Source organism: Echiichthys vipera (assembly GCF_963691815.1).
Source record: "Echiichthys vipera genome assembly, chromosome: 5".
Taxonomy (NCBI): domain Eukaryota; kingdom Metazoa; phylum Chordata; class Actinopteri; order Perciformes; family Trachinidae; genus Echiichthys; species Echiichthys vipera.
Window position 1 is genome coordinate 28333182 of NC_139830.1, and position 20506 is coordinate 28353687.

Below are 20506 nucleotides of genomic sequence, written 5' to 3' on the forward strand. Positions count from 1 at the left end.
ATAGTTTTTTTATGGTGCTGTTCAATGTTAGACCTCTGTTAGCAAACTCTTTTTGAAAATGGAACGGAAATTAGCAGCAGCTAAATGCTCAGAGACATTTCATTGGATAATTGTACAATTGGACTGGTCGGTCAATTCAGACAAATCTAGGTATATTTGCGGCCTGATTTAGCCCCCTAATGTGACGGGTCGGACCCTACACTTATTGGTGGCTCGATTTCCATGTAAATACAGTTGGTGCGGCTTGGCGGCACGTGTGTCACCTGGTGTCGATTACGTGAACTGTTGTGCGACCCACAGCCTGGAGTTTTAAAAGCAGGAAACAGCTGATCACAGGAACAGCAAGATAATAAACCAGTGATGAGCAACTGAAAAGCCTGTGAAATCCCTGAGTTGCTGACCATCAGTGCAGAGAAAGTCCTGAATAATCAGATCACGGGGCTAACTTCTTTCCGACGCATACTGTACGTTGTACCGTGAGCCCAACTTTGTGCTCCACGTCAGGTCACATGTTTACGCCTGTCTCAGAAAGCCGTCTTTTGGCAAAGGAGGAATATTACGCCTCGGTTTCACATAATCAGGACGTCAATGTGACACATTTTCTATATAAAAATCCCTTATATATACTGTATTTGACTATCTAATAAACATAAATTGAATGCAAGAAATTGAAATATCAACATTGTGAATGAAGCTTCAGCCCTAAATAATAATGGCCCTCCAAACATCACGAGAATCTGAGTGCTCAGAGCGGAGAACAATATTAGTATTTTTTGGGGCATTTATTGTCTTTATTGGTGTGTTTACGGCCATTATCCTGGAGGTATGTGTGAGGCATACTGAATGTGCATGGTTTTTTTTATGACAAAATTGATTCAGTAACTGCTAATTGGAGTCATTGCTGCTTTATTACACTCGCACGCCCATCAGCCGTTAAACTCTTGATTAAATTTAACTGAATAAACCCAGGCATGCTTCGGTTCTTTGTCTGAAAAAGAATAGCAGGAATATGAAACACACACCTATCTACCCTACTCCCCTTGTGTGTAAGACAAGCCGAGCCTGAGCTGAGCAGATCAGACTCGTATCTGGGGCCTTATTTGGTGGCCATGCCCAGAAAAGATGACTGATGTTATCACAACATAAGGAGAAGTTGACTGCAACTAACATTTTACAGAAAAAGATTGAGACCGTCCTTGGCTTCTTGCTTATCACACAGTGTTAGTCCACAGCACTCAGTCACTGCTTGTGACTTGAAAAAGCTTTTTCATCCATAACTAGGACTTATAAAACACAGGTACCTGCCGCAGACCCTCAGCTGTCACAGCTTTCTGTTGTTAGTCTGCTTCAGGAAAGGCTGTGCTGTGATAGAGACTGGCTAGTACTTAATCTTTTGGACTGTTTCTTCTTCTGTGTGTGTGTGCTGCATGCCTGCAGGCCCGGATGGGTTTCCGCTCTCTACACACACACACACTCACAGCTCTCAGAAACTCCATGCAAATGGCTCCTCACATTGAGCTAATTCTGTGGTGTTGCCGTATAAGAGAAATCCCCCGCAGGCAGAGCTCTGGTCGACCAAAAGCAGCTGATGTGAAACCCCAAACTCTTATCTAAAATGTCCACGTTCAAACTGATGTCGTCACCTTCATGCCGTTGTGGAAGAGTTTCCCCACGGATCTGATGCAGCCGTCAGTCCGCTGGTGTTTGGACAGCCACCTCCTGGCCTCTTTAATGTGCTTGGCATGCACGAAGATGTATGGTCTGGCCCCGCCAAAGGACTTCATCACAAAAGAGGTCAGCCTGGAGACACACACACACACACACACACACACACACAGAAAACAGATGTAACCATGTGCCTGTGTTGGTTACCCCAAAATGAACTCAGTTTCAGGACAATTACATAAGAGCCTCCTGTCTCACACGAACACAGAGCACTTGGCCTGAGCTGCATCCGCAACTTAACAATCGTATTACACGAGTCCAGCACAGGACAGCTGCAGCTGGAAAATTAAATATCCACATCTCACATACTAGAATAGAATTCAGGCGTAATGCTTCTGAAGGAAGACAGTTATGGGTATGCTACATTTGGCTACACATATTGTATTGGCCTGGCATCACCACACTAATTCATAAAAAAGCGTGTTAGTCCAGAACCTCTCATGTCATTTTTGACTTCCAAGGGCAGTTATCAACCACAGTGCCCCTGGATGCAGTCGGATAGACCTACAAACAATCAAAGCAACGAAACGCTGAGCAACACACGCAAGTTGAAGTGGTGCTTGGACCATTTCAAAGCAATAGTTTCCGGGCCACAGATTTTCTCAAATTACAGCTAAACAGTCCACTAAAATGTGTTTCTGACAACATTTGAGGAGAGAAAAAGACAAGACAGTAACAGAAGCTTGATTGCTATGTGATCAGAGCTGCCTAGTTTTACAGTTTGATCAGAGTTTTGTGAGCCTGGTAAACTGCGCTGAACAGAGAACACCGCTTACGTTAAGTAACTGATTTCTAGCATGACAGCCAATCATCATCTTAAGCCTGCCTCACATAAGATAAACAGTTGCATGGCACTAAACTACTACTTTTTTCTGGTAAATCATGTTGAGTCAGAGGGGGCCCCACACAATAATAAGCCTAGGGGCCCATGAACACCTTAATTGGCCCCTGCCTGCCAGAGCAAAGGAAACATGAGCTCAGCATTGACAGAATGGGTCCTCTGCTACTCTGGGAAACTCTTTATTGATATTTCAAGCTGCACAAAAAAAAGCATTTTTTGGTCACGTGGGGGCAGCAGAACAAGCTGTAAACCAAACGCTGACATATTCATTGTGTTCAAAGTGTTTGCGGCATTTACGGAAGTGATTTGGACAATTCCAACCAATCTCCTTTTGGAATTCTAATATAATCGAACACTTGAGAACCCTAGTTTCTCCTAAGCACAAACACACACCCACACACATACTCACCAACTGCCAAACTGCCCAGCACCCTTTCAAACCGCAAAGGGTTTGGTATTAAATCCCCTGCAGCACTGTGCTTTAAGCCCATTAAATGCAAATATTAATATTTTCTGGCAGGCTCCCCATAAAGTAAATTATTGGTATGCTTGCTGGTGCCAGAAAGGACTCAGAGTGTGTGTGTGTGTGTGTGTGTGTGTGTGTGTGTGTGTGTGTGTGTGTGTGTGTGTGTGTGTGTGTGTGTGTGTGTGTGTGTGTGTGTGTGTGTGTGTGTGTGTGTGTGTGTGTCTACCTCCCACTGTGTCTGCTTGTCACTTTTATTCTCTCAAATGTGTGTGATAAGTGTGAGATTTGAGCTGAAATATTCAGTTTAACAGCAAAACTCGAGATAAATGTCTTAAATGCTCTATAGCGGCTGATGCAACAGCAATATATCATGAGTTATATAAATGAACATATTCTATTATTCATAATATTTTGGTACTTCTGTTTTCAAAAAGGCACAGCATCAAGATTCAGTGTGTAAGTAAAGTGAACGGACAGACTTCCACAGTTTATACAATAATCATATGTCTCAGTTTTACTAGTATTTGGGAAGTGTTGATGTATGAAAAGTGGTTTTGTCGAATTAAATCACACTTGTGACCAGTTTCTATAGGTAAGTTCATAGAAAAAACGTCATTATCTGCAGGGGTAGAAGTGAGCCGGAACGATCAGGAAGTGCTTTCCAGCACCTAGGATTAATGAGTAAATGAATGTGATTGGCAGTTTCATTGATCAGTGTTTCAGCCTGCAGCTGTGAGTCCATGAACAAGGCTGTCTGTGGTGAGTTCAAATGTCTGTAACAACTGCAGGACAGACGAGTGTCTATTATCTAACACGCTAAAAAAGGTCAGTGATGCAGTTTTGTCCTCGTTGTTGTCGTGAAGTTTGCTGGAAGTGATGTAATGTGGCCTGGCTGGGTTCTATGTGTAGTGAGCACTGCACCAGACACCATTTAAAACTAGAACTAGAACACTTAGCCTTGAGCTCGGATTAATTCGGTTATCATTCATAAAGCTCGCTGCGCACAAAAACCTTGCGTAGACAGGCAGAAATGTGCAGTGGCAAACATTGGTATTTCTAGAAAAACGATTTGCGGAGAAGCGTGCGTATTCCTACACAAACTATCACCCGTGCGTAAAGCTTCCGTAAAGCTTTTCTGATTTGGGAATCAGCGACACTGGATGGAAACGCCATGAAATGCAGCTGAGTCAGCAGAAAAAACACACACATTAACTATAAAATAATGTATTTCACACTGTATAAATCCTAGCTGTAGTTGTGGATAGGCTATACTAGCAGGCAGTTAAGATGCAGTTTGAATTACATGTTTTTAAGAACATTTTTAATTGAATTGTATAACTGCATACGTCGGCAGGTGTGTCCGAAGTTGTGAAAAAGTTTTGTGCAAAGTTATGGCCTACAATTATGAATTGAAAAGGTATTTTGTTAGATACGATCATTTTTTAAATTTAGGAAATGATCATAATCATCTCTTTTCAGTGAAATGTGACCCCGCTGAATTAGGACTGATGTGTGGATCTTGCGTGTTTTCTCACGTCATACATATAAACACATTAAGGCCTGCCATATTATTCACAGATTTTAATCAGCCCTCAATATTTGATATATTAATAAGCTGTACTTCCTTACAAATAATACCGGTGGAGTTAACTGGATTCAGAGCTGCGTTGACATGTTGCCACTCGCTTTCTTTATGTTTTATGTGAAATGTCTCTACTGAGGCTTCCAAACAACACCTTTTTGCGGTGCTCAACCTCCGTAAAGCCCCTCCGTTTCCCTCTCGTAGATCCTTGCTTTTTCCGCCTTCTTCTGTGTCATTTTCCTTAGGGCAGACAATGTAACGTCCTCAATAAGACAGCGTCCATATTCATGAGCTATTTAACGTATGCCATTTATGGAAGATAGTGGGAGGAAAAGTGGGATGAGATCATCCCCGCACAATTCACCTCAGTTGGGACTTTATCGTTATTTATAAAGGAAAAATTGTGTGCAAATGTGCGCCGCACGGTTTTAGAAATCTCAATTTTTTTTGTGCAGGTCATTCATGGTTTTGTACAAACGCAATGTTTTGGTAAGGATGCTACGCACAGTTTTATAAATAAGGCCCCTGGTTCTCTTCTTCACCACTGTCTTGGGGGAAGAAAATAAAAAGAGTACCAGGCAAGCCAGCATTAAAAGTGACTTTGTGAAGGCTCATATGACTGATAAGTAACTGATAAATGTTTAAAGAAAGTTTGAAGTGTAACATTTGAGAAAGGAATAGGCGTGACGGTAGAATGAGAGTTTAACCCCTAATTATCTGTATCCGAAGCAGCATCCACTCAGTGTGTTACTGACCAGGTGTTTCCAGACTCATCGCTCTTCCCAAAGGCGCTGTAGGAGCCGTCGTCATGCTTGTAGTTAAGCTCCCTCTGATATCCTAGAACACACGCCGACATACATGAACAAAACTGTCACATTTATAAAAAAAACAACCTTTCGCAGACAGAAAACAGCTCCGGGGGCCTACGCAGGTGAGGTGAGGGCCTGTTGTTTCACATGTGATGATACAATCCCTGACAACTGCTTTAAATAATAGATCCAAGAGACTGAAGGCTTATCAGATGTCTGAACACCACACAGCAATTTAAAATACTATGAGACAAGATTTAAAGGGGCTGTACTTGATATTCAGCGTATTGATATAGCAGCAAACAACTATTGTGGATGTAAAGGTATAGTGGAGTAATCGAGAACTTCAGAGAATTAAATCTCTCTCTCTTTGTGTTGTAATCGGACTTGATGGTAATTTAACAGACAATTAACTTGATGAAAATCTGACGGCTTGTATCTTTAACTCTAAACTGATTTAAACCGGACTACTGACAACATAATAATGACAACACCGGCCATACAAAGGCAATATTTTCTGTACGGGAACTGATGGAATTAAAATCCAGACTGTGTGTTGGAGTTTGAGTGATTATTCCAGTGAAAGCATTCTCACAGGTTCAGATGGGCTACATCTTGGAAGTCATTAATCATTTAAGACACAGACATTTCGGCTTTACATTAAGGTCCATAAAATGGCCGTTACTTAATAGCTGATAATGTCCTGATGAGATGCTTATTAACATTATTATATGTTCATAAAACTATACAAATGTTAATAATAGCATCATAAATGTGTTCATTGTTAGATGGTAAGATACTTAAAACCATATGACAAACACATTATAATGCATTTATTAGCAGATAACTATTCACTTCTTGCTTTAGTCCCAGTAGCCACAAAAAGCATCGTTACTAGGTGCATAAGAAAGGATTTATTAACCCTAACAAGGCATTGTTCTCAATTTAGATGCAACAGCTGCAAAAAGGACAGTTAACCCTTAATTAACTCATGATAAGGCTAATGAGTGGTTATGGCAGTCGCCCAATGTAAAGAGGCTGAAGGTCCTCGAGGCAGCAGCCGTGGGTTCAACTCTGACATGCGGCCCTTTGCTGCGTGTCTCCCCCTCTCTCTCACCCAATTTCCTGTCCGTCCTTCCTAATAAAAAAGTCTTGAAAACTGCCAAAAAAATTATCCAAAAAACAAATAAATAAATGTCTTATAATTAAACAATAAACATGTTTTTGAAGCTATTGGCACTAATATAGCCTTATTAACACTCAATATGTTAATAAGCCTATTATAAGGACATATAATGCTCATTACAAGGACCTTATTATTAAGGGGTTGACTTTTTGTCAGAGCTAGGACAGAACAACTCACCGCTCTCCAAGAAGCGGGTTGCTTTGTCCTGAATGTCCTGGGTCAGCTGAGCCGTGCTCTTCAGGTAGTTGAGGATGAAGATGTTGGGCGCAAACAGCACCATGTTCTGCTCCCCGCAGCCGTACGGCATGGCCAGGAGCTTGTCCAGATTCTTCATGGCCCGGCCCATCAGGTCGCCTGCAGAAGCAACAGGACAGAGATGAGGCAGATTCAGAGATTTCACCCTACCACATGTTGATAGCTAGAGAAAAAAAAAGGGGGAAATAATGTCACTAACCCAGTACAGAGACAGAGGCCCTGGCTGATCCGGCCACAAACATCTCAGGCATCAGAAGGGAGATTTTCTTCTCCACCGGCCCCTCTGACGACCCAGACGGACAAGCCGACAGAAAAATGACACGTGAGACAGAGCTTAAAGGAAGAGTTTCACATTTTGGGGAATACACTCATTCAGATAAAAATAACAGAAGTTTGATACCGCCAATCTCTGTACAGTCAATAGTAAATAACAGCCAGCTGCTGGTTAGCTTAGCACCCCATAAAAAACACAGCTTAGCATGTTTTCACGCTGGTTTGGTTTTTGTACGTATTCAACAAACAAAATATAACACACTAGCTAGCTGTTACGCAAAGCTTTGTTATATATATCAGCAATGTGCAATTTTACGCACTGCAATGAGTCAGGTATTCGATATAGTAACCAAATTACAGCTGTTCTGCTTTTGTTCAAACATGGCGGAAACTGACTTCAACCATCTGTTCTATTTCATACTCATCATACTCATCTCCAATCTGACAAACTAAATGCTTCTGGACAAAAACGAGCAGCCGATAAGAATCAATCATCCCTCAAACTGATGACCCTGGCACAAGTCTCCATGACAGAATGATGGATGAATCAACTGTCACAGTTATCACCGTTCAGATTTAGAGGATCAAGATGGCCGTTAACCCCAAGCCTTTCGGACAACAGATACAGATACACAGGTTGTCTGTGGACGCTCACCTGCAGGACAGAGGAGTGCATTATGACTGACCATCTGTGGAGTTCCTTCAGCCTTGTGGAGAGAGACAAAGGGAATTAGACTGATTTCGGTCCAAAAACTATTAAAAACACATTAATGAGCCACACTGTTGCCTTGAGTGTGTCTTTATTACTATGAATAGCATTTTATTTCTTCTCAGTCCCACATACATAGTCCTGCTGCCCCAAATACGCACCAGAATGCCAAATGTGGAGTTATCCACATGGGAAAATAGTCCCTAACAAACGCACCATTTCCTCCTGTCTGAGTAACATAAAAAACTACAGTGGCCAGGTGTTGAAGGCTAAGCAATGTACTGCTATGGACCGGGCCAGAAGCTGAATATATTAATATATTTTAACCAGCTAAAAAAAGAAAGATCTACCGTAATTTCCGGACTATAAGCCGCTACTTTTTTCCCTCGTTCTGGTCCCTGCGACTTATACTTATACGGTGCGGCTTTTCTACGGCTTACGGTAACCAGGGGCGCGCACAACCGAGGATGCGCGAGACCGAGGCAGACATCTGGCGCCAGGTAACGAGAGCAAAACAAAGAGTAGGAGAGCGTCAGCGACAGTTAGCGCGAAGGAAGTGTTCATGCAAACACCCTCAACATGGAAAACAAACGGAGAAGTGCATATGATGCTGCTTTTAAGTTAAAGGCAATCGATCTGGCTGTCAAAGAAGGAAATAGAGCTGCTGCACGTACCCTTGACATCAATGAATGGCTGGTTATTTTGATAACGTAAACGGCCGCGGGACTGCACTTTTACTGCCGTGTTACAGGCGAGCACTTTGTATTACTTTGCACCGTTGTATTATTTGTACTCTGCACGAATGCTGTTCGCCATGTCAGAGATGTGAAAGTTTGATTGAATGATTGAAAGATTTATTGTTAATAAATGGGACGCTTTGCGTTCCCAAACAGTCATCTCTGTCCCGACAATCCCCTCCGTGGTAGCAGGAACCCCTATATACTACGGTAATTACACATCAAAACGCCTGCGGCTCATAGTCGGGTGCGGCTTTTATATGGAGCAATCTGTATTTTACCCTAAATTTAGCTGGTGAGGCTTATAGTCAGGTGCGCTTTATAGTCCGGAAATTACGGTATATCAGTTTGAGTGTATACCATATTTAGAATATTTTCAGACAACCCTTTTTCCATCAGAGAACTAAAGCTGTTATCTTTGCTCTCTTCAAAGCCACCAGTCTACTTCGACTCCTTCATTTGACCTCACAGAGCACAGGAGGGGCTGGTCTACCTTAGCCTTATTATTCTTTGTTAGTTTTTTTACTTCCTAACCCTATAAACAAATAGATGGAGGTCAGTAGTTGACCAGCATATCCTGTGTTCTGTGAGGTAAAATTACTGTTTTTGGAGTCTAGGGGCTTTGAAGAGAGCATTGAACATGTGTCTTATGGCAAGTTAAGTGGTGGAAATATTCTAAATATGGTATACTTTTAAACTGATTTTGATTTTTAGGCGGGCCTTTGTTTAGGTGTCTAAAATATGTTTAGATGCTGCGCCATCCACAGCAGTACATTTCTTAACTCTTGTTCCTGTCTGCAAACTTTCGGCATGCTGACGGTCATCAACTGCAGAAAATACACTGACTATGAAAAACTACCTCATACAAGCACACTTAAAAATCACCAGACCATTCCTTTGAGTACTTGAAATAGAAAAAAGGATGCCTGCACTCTGACAAAAAAAACAAACCCTGAACCGAACTGCAAATCTGCAAGTTCAGATCAGGTCATTTTTCTTACATCTTGTCACCTTGCGGACATGTAAGACATTGATTTGTTTTGATTCCGCTTTTGCATTCATTTAAGTGATCACTTTTTCCTGTGAAACAGAACAGTGGAACAAAAATACTGCAATAGAGCAGAGGTCACCATACACAATGAGGGTGCATTTTCTGTACGTTAAAGGTTACCTTCATAGAAAAACAAGTACAGTCCTAATTACTACTGGAACTCAGTCGTTGTGCTGGTGTCACGCCTGTGCTCTGCTGTTCTGTGTTGTGTATGACAGTCACTGACCTCCACCAGCAGGGTGCGGACCACTGTGTCGATTCGGCCCATGTCGGGGACGGTGGCCACCTCGTTGCCACACAGTGTGTCAGTCTTCAGGGCCTCTGCGCTGACCTTCAGATTCACCTGGCCTGTGTGCAAACATACAGTCTTATTCCCCAAAGCAGAGGTGTATTGATTGGTGCTCCCGCTCCCTGTCACACTGTCACATTTTGTGTACGGTAGCAAAACAGCTTCCCGTCTGCTTTTCAATCCAACTCATTATCCTCCATCCCTCCTGTCTGTGTTTCCCTTCCTCCCCCTGTTTCCTTCTTATTCGCCCTCATTAATCCCCATTTGTTGCCTTATTATACTGCTCCATCTCCCACCCCCTCCCTTCCTTCCTCCACAGCTCACAATCCTTCACACAGAGGACAAGTACAGATCACCCCCCGAGGGAGAGGTTTCTGAGTGTTTCGTCAGAGATACTACCTGACTTGTTAGTACAAGTGATTGTCAGCATTCCTCTAAGGGGGAGTTAGAGAAGCGCAATTTGACATTCATCAGAGCCTCGTCTCCATCCCTGCTGATGGAGGCTGATAGAAATCCTCTGCTTTCAGGCCAGGCAGCGTAACAACAACAGCCCCCTGTCTTTGCTTCCAGCAGTGCAACGCAACAGCTGTCAGAGCCCTTAATACAGATTAATTAGCTTGTTCTGTCTCATCTTTGTCACTGAAAGTGTAAGTTTGGCATTGGACGGAACAAACAACATCAGTATTTAATTAGAAAGATGTGAAGATTGCATTATATTATTAGCAACAGTAATAACCGTCACTTGGAGGTAATTAGGAGGCAGGGAGAACACAGCTGTGACTGGTTGTTTGAGACGGTGTTCATTCTAGCCAATATTTTGCACAGATATTAACATCAGAATTACACCTTCTTGCGAGAATGAAGAGCCTCTTAATGGGATTATTCAGGCTAATACATTAGGACCAAACCAGTGTTTTAATGTGCTTAATGTTGCTATTTCCAAGGAACACCATAGTGTTTTAGATTTTCAATGCATGTCGTGTGGACATTCACAAATTTAAATGTACACGTTTCATGTAGCCACTTGCTTCCATTCACTTCCCTACGGTATGAAAATCACTCCACCACTGTGACTGTCTGCTTTCATTCTTGCCAGTCAGGTTATTATCTCCAGGATTAATGTTTGTTTTTAAAAAAAAATTAAATATCTAGAAATCTCAAAGGCCTTAAAAAAACATATGTTTTCAATCATCTTTTTACTCTGAGTGACAGGGTCCTAAATAAACACTTTTTTTACAAAACAGTATTTCACATGAGAGATTTCTGTATGTGTATGTCTCTCTCACTGGTTTGAAGCGGGCGGCGCGCACTAGGACAAAGATGATGTCACATATGTCCCTGAACAACCACGATTTTTTTTACCGTTTTAAAAGATGTAAATTCACAGTTAATAAGGATTTTTTTTCCCTCCAAAAAAAGTTGCTAATTTATCATAGATTTCCAGTGTTACAAAGAAATACTTTGTTTTGAAATAAAGTTTTCAGGGGCTTTAAATGTAAGGCTCACACCCAAAGAGAAACTAAGGATTATTCGGGTGGTTACTTATAAACAGAATTCTAATCCTTTTGGATATTTTTCCATGTTTGACTCATTCATTTTATGCATTGAAAAACAGTTGTGCGTGATGTCTTCCCCATGATTGTTGTATTTATTCTTTTTCTAAAATTCTTTTCATTTTTTATACTTTCTTGGCATTGAAAGGTAAAATTTAGTTTTATTGTTTTCCCAATTTGCTCATTTGATGCTTCACTTACATGAATTAAGAAAAGTAAATTTATAGTTTCTCATGATTGTCTGTCTATGCGTACATCATTATGGATCCGGATAAAGCTGTATGAAAGTGTAAAAGTAATGATTATTATGTTGTTTTAATCTATGGCATTTTCATGTTTACCTGTCCAGTTAAAAAATGAAGATCTTTCTGAAGACCAAAAAAAGGAATTTACAATAAATATGTAATCCTTGTAAAGGTAAATAACACTGACTGGCAAATATGATTTGGAATTAATGGTTTCTAAATCGAATGGACCTGAGCAATCATAATGTCTTTTATTATTATTTCTGTTATTACCTAGAGCAGTTGGAGTTACAATCCATGAGAAGGTCCTGCTCTCGTCCCCGCACAGACACACACTGTACTGGCAGCCAACACAGTTCCTGAAGGTGTACTGCTCTGACTCAGCCAGTGTCATCTTCACCTGCAGACACAAACAAAGACGTGGCTCATAATTATCAATATATAAAACATACTCACTTTCCCAATGGTACACATAGTCTACTTGTAAATTCAATTAAAAAAAATTCCACCTTAAATATTTACCATAATGCACTTTGAGAGATAGTTGAAAACAGTGGCTTTGAGTGTAAACACCTCCCCTCGGATGACAGAGTAGGGCAAGGTGAGACTGACAAAGAATGGCTGGAAGGCAGTCAGTCCAATGTTGGGCGAGACGCCGAAGCCTGCGGAGGAGACACAGAAAGCTCCAGCTGCCCACTTAGTGATGGTGTCAGGGACCGTCTTCTCCACATTCACTGACCCACTGTCTCTGTACAAACACACGATCAAGAGTCTTATTCAAAAGTTTAAGAAACATTGGTTCCCGTGAAAGTTTCAGTGAAACCATGACTATGCTCAGCAGAAGTTCTCCCACCCATACGACCACATAGGTTGCTGCAGCAGATCAACACGTTCTATTTTTGTCATCTCATCACAGTTTAGTTAGGTTTAAGCAACAAAACTACTTAGTTAGGTTTAGGAAAAGATTACGGTTTGGTTTAAAAATGAGTACATTTGTTAACTTGTATATGCAAGTTCAAATAATAATTACTGTGGATGGGGGTAGCAACAAGACGTATTTTAGATCAGTAAGTATGCTTGTGTTATTGTGTGACTTTTGTGTTTGAGGTCTTCCTCCCCCACTGGGAGATTAAAGTCATCAGAATGCATCCTATGAGGACCATGAATGTCTGCTCCAGACTGAAATATCTTAAAAACAGTTGGTGGATTGCCATGAAACATGTTGCACCAACCATACGGCCACTCTGCTAGCCTGACTAAAACTCATCACATCATGATAAATGTATTAGCAGAGAAATAATTAACAGATTGATCAATTAGTCAGTCAACAGATAAATTAACACTTAAAGACCCTTAAAAAGGTATTTTCCCTATGAGCTTCTTTCTATAGGGGATGGGGTCCTACGTGATCACAGAGCCTTCTACCAAAGTAACAACACTTTTGGTTATTGCACACAAAAGATTTCTGCTCGTCGAACTGGCTTGAAGTGGGCGGGGCTCAGTTGGAATTAAGTGATGTCACATAAATACAACCAATCAAATGATGTGGCAACATCTGAATCAGTATCTGATGAAAGTTGTTGGTTTGTGTAGCCAAACTACACCTACATATGTAGATTAGCTTCACCATAATATCTTAGTTGTTTAGTGTTTGAATGATTAAATAATAAGAATGTCTTTTTTCCTAACTTTAAATTTAAGTGTTGCTTATTTCGCCTTGACAGTTTATTTTTATAAAAACATCGTTGGGATTTGAAACCAGATATTTTGTATTTTTTTTATTACCCCACAGTAACTAGGTCCCAGATCCAGGTCTCAGGGAAGAATGTCCTGACGGTCTCTTTCTTCTCCTCTTTCTCTTTCATCACACCACTCTGTGGCATCATGTTGAAGGCCATGGGAACCGGAGAGTCTAGGACATCTAGGAACATGAATATAAAAAAAAAAAAAAATCAAATTACACAACTAAACTTACCCAATGGAAAACAGCTCCCAGATCCAGGTCTCAGGGAAGTATGTTCTAACAGTCTCCTTGATCATTTGGGCCCCTGCCTCTTCAACAGTGACAGACTCTGCAACCTCTTCAGCAGCATCTTCATCCAGACCTACTTAAAGTTTGGAGTATATTATATTTCTTGCTGTGGTTAAAACGAATGGGTAAGAATTTAACATACCTGCTTCATAGTAAAATGCGTCAATGTTCCTTTCGTGGCAGTTATAAGGTTTTTTCACATCGGAGTTAGTCACAATTTTGATTCCTATGTCCTAAGGGGAGAGACACACAGAGAGCGAGAGAGAGAGAGAGAGAGAGAGAGAGAGAGATAGAGAGAGGATAAAACACGGTGGCAACAAAGAGATAGTGAAGTCTTATACTGTATATGATTTGGTTACTACAGATGATCATTAAAGACATGGATTATAACTATATGGGTTAATAACTAAATACATAATATACATATAATAATACGATCAATGTCAATATGCCCTGTAGCCTATTCTTTAGAATGACAAATTTTCTACTTTAAAGATGCTGTAGACATCATTCTTCTGATTGAGTGGTCCAAAGTAGAGTGAGCGCTTCGCTCGGCTAGCTGGCTCTATGTGGACCGCAATCTCTGGTTCCGGTTCAGGCTCTGGCTCTGGCTCTGGCTCTGGCTCTGGCATTGGCACAGGGAAGCAGGGATATGGCTCAAAGTCTTCAACCTCATAGCTGTATCCTGACAGCTTCTCTAGAGGCAGCTGGCTGTATACCTGTACAAGAACACACACATGTAGGTGAGCCCGAGTAAGGTAATGTTCATAAATACCTTTAAACAATAAAATAATTCATGAAAGACCTGTAGTAACTCAGATTTACCGACAGTTGAAAAACAAGTTCTTACAAATAATATGATTATTGTGGACTGGACGAGTCAAAATGCTGTTTGAGAGGTGTTTGGCACACGAGGCTCAGGTGTAGCACCAAATTCCAGGCCCGATACACAAGCAGTCTCTGTGGCTAGCTAACTCCTACTATATTCAGGTAGTAAAAGTTACAGTAAGCTAGCTAGGTAGCTAGGGAAGCGTACTTATGTTCCCCGGGTCCTATGTTCCCCGCTTTGAATATGACCGGGGAACATAAGACCCTTTTTAAAGAAAAAAGTCCTATGTCACGGAAAGGGTTCTATGTTCCCCAGTCGGTTATTTTGTCCACAATCAGTGCCACATTTCATGGCTAATAGGCTTATGTAGATCCTTACACTACCCCCTTACCCTGACCTTATATGCTGAATTAAATCAGCGAAGACAGAGGCTTATGCGACCGGGGAACATAGGGATAACCCGCAGTAGCAGCTGTGTTGATCTCAGCTAGGTAGCTGCTAGCTAGCTGTTGTAGTAAGAGTTGCTAAAAGCCCCCCCCCCAGATGTTGACATGGGTCACGCTAGCATTGAAGATGGTGTCGTACATAGTCAATAGTGAGTTCCTGCTCCGGCTGCAGCAGGAGGACGCTCTGGTCGATGGCTCTGACAGAGCACATGGAGCCTGGGTGAGCCTGGAGACTGAGTGTGGTCTTCTCTGCTGGAAGCTCATGGAGAGAGGAGAACTTCAGAGACACCTGCACGGGAGACAGCACGGCAGAGTGTCATAGACTAGGTCAGGTCACAAGCACAGACTTCAAATAATCTCAAATGCCTTTTTTATTGTATTGCTTTGAAGACTTGGTTACATTTATTGTAGCTTTATCGCCAAATGGATCACTCAGGTGGTACCTTGTTATTGAGGCAGAGTCGAATGGGGAAGTCCTGGCTATCGGCCACAGCCTCTCCACTGGGCATCACAGTGTAAACTACCACCTGGGCAAATGGTGCCAGGTTCGTAACCTGACGAAGTGATACGGACAACTCTCCTTTGTTGACTGGGGCATGAAACAAAGAGACAAGGACATATGACGATATGAAACTTTAAGGAAACTAATTTTACTAATATTAAATCAGATATTTGTAAATAAATCTGTACTGCACATGTGCAAATAATAGGTTGCTGCTAGGTTAGCTTGAAGCTAATGTAGCTACGTAGGTTTGTCTGAAGCTGACCTAGCGATATATCTATCTACTTTAAAGACAAAAAGGATAGATAGGATATGGGGGAAAAGAAAGGGGGGTAAGACATGCAAGAAACCAGGGACATTGAAATTATGTGGTATGTCCCTAATGTAACCATTAGGCTACCGAGGCACCCTGCAATTAAGCTACTTGAGACCTAGCTAGCCTCAAGCAGTTGACGCCATGCCATTAAAAGGATAAGGGTGCATTTGGTATTATTTGTTGTCAACAAATCCAAAGATTTCAACCAACAAAGTGTTAGCTCATCCATCAATACAGATCTCCTGGACTGTCTGTGTCTCTTAACCAAAGGCCATTCACAGGGACTGATGCTAACTTTTTTCCCCAGGAGCACATCAAGAACTTTGGAACTTTGCATAAAAATTAATCAAATAATGTCTTTTTCCAAGATAAAAGGATACTAGAAGACATTTACAAGCAAACTGATTTAATTTATTTGAATACAAAAGGTCAAATTAATTCAAAATCTTACACCCAAATCTGTTTGAGTGTTTCTTCTTTCTGTTGAGTACTATGCCAACTCTCCTTTCAGCTCTGCTTTGGTCTCCACCAACTCACCAAATATCCCACTCCTCAGCTGCTAAATATTTCACTATATTCACCAGCTAGTTGCTAACGGTGCTAGGCATCACAAGGTGAGTTTTTCGGTTTCCTTAAAAACAGCTGCCTTAGTTGGTTTATAGTGGGTTGGGGTCTTTTCATGGGATTTACTGACAATAAGGGAAATACAGATAATCAGCAGACCTTATTTACGATGGCTTTCTTAATTTAAGTAAAATTAGTTTGTACCAGTTCCCGCTTTAACAGCCACTGAGACACGACCATGTTGCACAATTCCACCTTTGGACATCACCTACAAAGAAACATAACACAGGCAATCAACATCAATTTAATATGTGTATTTCACATGAAGAACTGTAGTTCTTCAGTATACTCAGAATTTTCACTATTTACAAGGAGTTCTACTTGCTTGCTTTTGTAGAGACTTATAGCGTACTCACACTGTCCTCCCGGACCGAGACCCGGACTTTAGGGTACTTGTCCCCCTTCCCTCTCCCCCCCGCGCCCCAGCCACCTTTGTACTCACACTGTCAGGGCCTCGGCCAATGCTTCTTGCTGTCCATACGCCATCACGCCGTAACACGTCACACGCATTGATCGCGTGTGTGTGGCTTTGTTTACAAATCTTTCCACAGACCTCTGAGTTTTTGTGCGTCTTGTCGACTGTTTTTGAATATTTTCATCCGACCAAAATCTGCAGTAAACACTCCACCTCCGCATCACATCAACGTGAACCTTTCACCGCCGTTGTTGTTGTTGTTAAATGTCCGCGCATGGTCCGTCTTTCTATTTTCTGTCCGAACAGGCGGACATAGCGCTACTGCCGTAGGGCTCGTATTCGTGCTCGTACAATTGCAAACAGCTCCACTAAAGCCCACCTCTTTCAAGCGGGCCGTGGACGGCCCGCTGGCCGCAGTTATGCGCGGAACGGGTGCACTCACACTGCTTAAAGGTACTAGGCTTTAGCTGAAAAAACGGTTTTGGCCCCGGCCAGAAGGACAGTGTGAGTACGCCCTTAGTCAGTGGAGTGGTTTAATTACTGTTTAACTGAACATTAACATTATGTAGGCAGTATGTGTGATCTGCACTTTTTTAAAAACATGATGGATGTAATACTGACAGTAGATCATCTCTTGAGTCTTACCAGGTAAAAGAAGTCGAGGACTTCCTGTCCCTTCTTTAGCTCCTCCCCCTGGATGATGTACTGAGCACGTACAGTCGCATCTTTGTCACAGGAGAGCTTCCCGTTCACCTGCATGAGCTTCAGAAAACTACTGCTCTTGGAGTAAAAGGCTGCGACGTGGTGGTAGGCTGACCTGTACTCTGGTCTTCGCACGTTGGCCACGTATGGTTCATTGTCCTCCGTCTTTCTAGACCTCGCCTATTTACACAATAACCACAGGTCAAAAGGTCACATTTTCACTCAATAGCCCTCACTTACCAAGCTCGAATTATAAACTATAAACCCATTACATCAATTCTCTAAAACAGATTAATTTAATAAGAATTTAGGTCTGTGTTGTTCACCTCCAACATGATCAATACGGTGGAAAGTTTCTTTAATGAGATATGGATTGTATAATTGACAAATACTGAACTGGTTATTATTAGGATCAAAGCCCTTGAACTGAATTGATTCTTCCAGATTAAAAAAAGGTCTCTAACAAGCAGTAACCAACCTTTAGATTGACAGTGTCCTTCCACAGTGTGGTGTCCAAAGAGAATGAAGCCATGCCTTTCATGTCTGTAGTCAGCGTTAAGTTTTGAAAGTCGCCGACAAACAGATACACTGCCTCATTGGCAACAGGTTTGTTGTCCGGGCCGATCACTTTAACCTGCAACACAGTCAGCACACTTTCAAGATAAAAGTTCATCATACGAATGATTTTGCCACTCATCACCATTTCCAGTGCAACTAAAAATGTAAACTTTGTAGTGCTGGAGCCAATTGCACCCACTTTTCTTAGTTAGGACCTGTCTTTAGAATGGACTTTATGTTGGTTGCACCAACCAAACTTAAAGGTTGAATATGTAGAATCTTTATTCAAAGCTATATTTAAAAAAAAAAAAACTATACACCCACTCGGCATTTTGAGGGGTAAAAAATGAAAGTAATGCTTTTCCATAAAGAAATTGGACTTTCTGTCAAGTTCTGTTTACATTGTAGCAGCCAATAGCGTTGGGCATTGCTGTTTGCTTAGGGTTGTCTGTTGTTGGGTGCAGCTACTGTAGTCTGGCACTGGGTGAAATGGAGTTTGCCAATCCTGCAGCTGCTTATTTGTCCCAGCAGCTGAGTGAGCGGAGACGGGCAAAAACCAGAGTCAGTATAGGCCGAACATTCACTCCACGGACTGAGAGAAAGGAGAGAAACGGCATTAAAACACACGCCCACATGGCTACGTTTCTCCTTGATCTGTAAGTTAATTTTCATGTTTACTTAGCTGGAACGGCTAACAGTGACTGTCAGTCAGCTTGCTCCATTTTGCCGGAGGGGATGGGTTCAAACAGGCTTAAACAGACTCCGGTCTCCTGTAGGCCACTTAACCGGGTCTGATGAACCTGGCAACCCCACTGCTGGAATTATTTTCTGTTGTTACGACTACGATCTTGATCCACTAGATGGCGGTGTTTTGCTCATATTCTATATTCAACCTTTAAGCCTGGCCATTTTGCTAATGTGTAGCTCAATCATTTATAATTTGCATCAACATCATTATGGAGGATCAGAGGAAACAGAAAAAGGGTTGGACCACCAGATGACATGCCATCCCTAGAGCCTCCTCACCACTAGCATGGATAAGAAATATTCAGCAGCTTTATGCTGTGCTTACAACAGGCTAAAGCTCCCAGTGGTCATTAAAGAGAGTGATTACCTTCCCCTCTAACGAGATGCCAGGCTTGTATGCTGCAGGTACATCCTCAAAGGTGACAGTTCTGATGTGACTGCTGAAGCTGGTCCGCCCGCTACCTTTAAGAATGACCCCTAGGTGGTAGTAAAAATACAAATCACAGCTCATCAGGACCTAATGCTGATTACTCACTGAACAGTATCCTGTGTATTCAGTCAACCGACCTGTGCCGTACTCCTCCATTTCAGCAGTCACCTCAAAGCTGTCATCGTACATGGTCTTGGTGAGGGCAAACTGTGCCATGTTCACAGTTTGTGTAGCACAACCACTTTTATCCGTCTAGAAGATAATAATAAGAGTCCATTTCAAATACAAAAATACAATTTGTGAAAAAAAAATGCAATTGCATTAAACCGCAGATTAACATCTGGAGTACTCACCGTCAGTTCATATGTCTGACAGAGGTCATTTTCTTGGACACTTAAATACCAGTAAAACCGGATGGCGTTTCTACAAAATACTGCCTTGACTGAACCAACGACCGGTTTCCCATATGTATATCTGCAGGAAAAGAAGCACGAGGATACAGAGATGTGTTTTAGAAATTGATTTTCGCATTCCAGGTTAGTATCATCGCAAACTTACTGAGAAAGCAACAGCACAATATCTATCATGTTAGATGCAGTCCTACATGACAATTACTGGCTTAGTCTAAGCGTCGACACACACACACACACACACACACACACACACACACACACACACACACACACACACACACACACACACACACACACACACACACACACACACACACACACACACACACACACACACACACACACACACACACACACACACACACACACACACACACACACACACACACACACACACACACACACACACACACACACACACACACACACACACACACACACACACACACACACACACACACACACACACACACACACACACACACACACACACACACACCAAGAGTTGATTGCTAACAAAGCCATCGTTAACCTCGGTCTGTCCTGTTTTAAGTGGGACACTCACTTTCCACAAATCTTTAGCGTTGCCTCTCGGTCCAGAATGGTAATCACACTGGGTAGATGAACCTTTACCTCATACTTTGGCAAAACTAAAGCATAGGAAACAGAACCATACATCTTTTAGTTGAAAATGTAAATAGATCATCAAACAGATTCATATTTTGGTTAATATGAGACATTCTTTTTAATTATTATCTTTAAGATAATAAT

At 41.7% G+C, this 20506-nt stretch overlaps 1 protein-coding gene across 1 annotated transcript in view; it reads right to left on the reverse strand.

The window, feature by feature from the left end:
* LOC310947086 (alpha-2-macroglobulin) overlaps nt 1–20506 on the reverse strand; it is a 38573-nt gene that overhangs the window by 8438 nt on the left and 9629 nt on the right. The window contains exons 7-26 of the mRNA XM_083913746.1: nt 20301–20385; nt 19676–19796; nt 19460–19574; nt 19260–19369; nt 18066–18221; nt 17531–17767; nt 16615–16678; nt 15472–15617; nt 15168–15317; nt 14242–14472; nt 13896–13986; nt 13507–13642; nt 12244–12469; nt 11995–12121; nt 9861–9982; nt 7793–7844; nt 7064–7147; nt 6787–6963; nt 5370–5451; nt 1644–1800 (exon numbers count right to left, since the gene is read on the reverse strand). Of these exons, the coding sequence (XP_083769872.1) occupies nt 1644–1800; nt 5370–5451; nt 6787–6963; nt 7064–7147; nt 7793–7844; nt 9861–9982; nt 11995–12121; nt 12244–12469; nt 13507–13642; nt 13896–13986; nt 14242–14472; nt 15168–15317; nt 15472–15617; nt 16615–16678; nt 17531–17767; nt 18066–18221; nt 19260–19369; nt 19460–19574; nt 19676–19796; nt 20301–20385 (2669 nt within the window). The remainder of the gene's footprint in view (nt 1–1643; nt 1801–5369; nt 5452–6786; nt 6964–7063; nt 7148–7792; nt 7845–9860; nt 9983–11994; nt 12122–12243; nt 12470–13506; nt 13643–13895; nt 13987–14241; nt 14473–15167; nt 15318–15471; nt 15618–16614; nt 16679–17530; nt 17768–18065; nt 18222–19259; nt 19370–19459; nt 19575–19675; nt 19797–20300; nt 20386–20506) is intronic.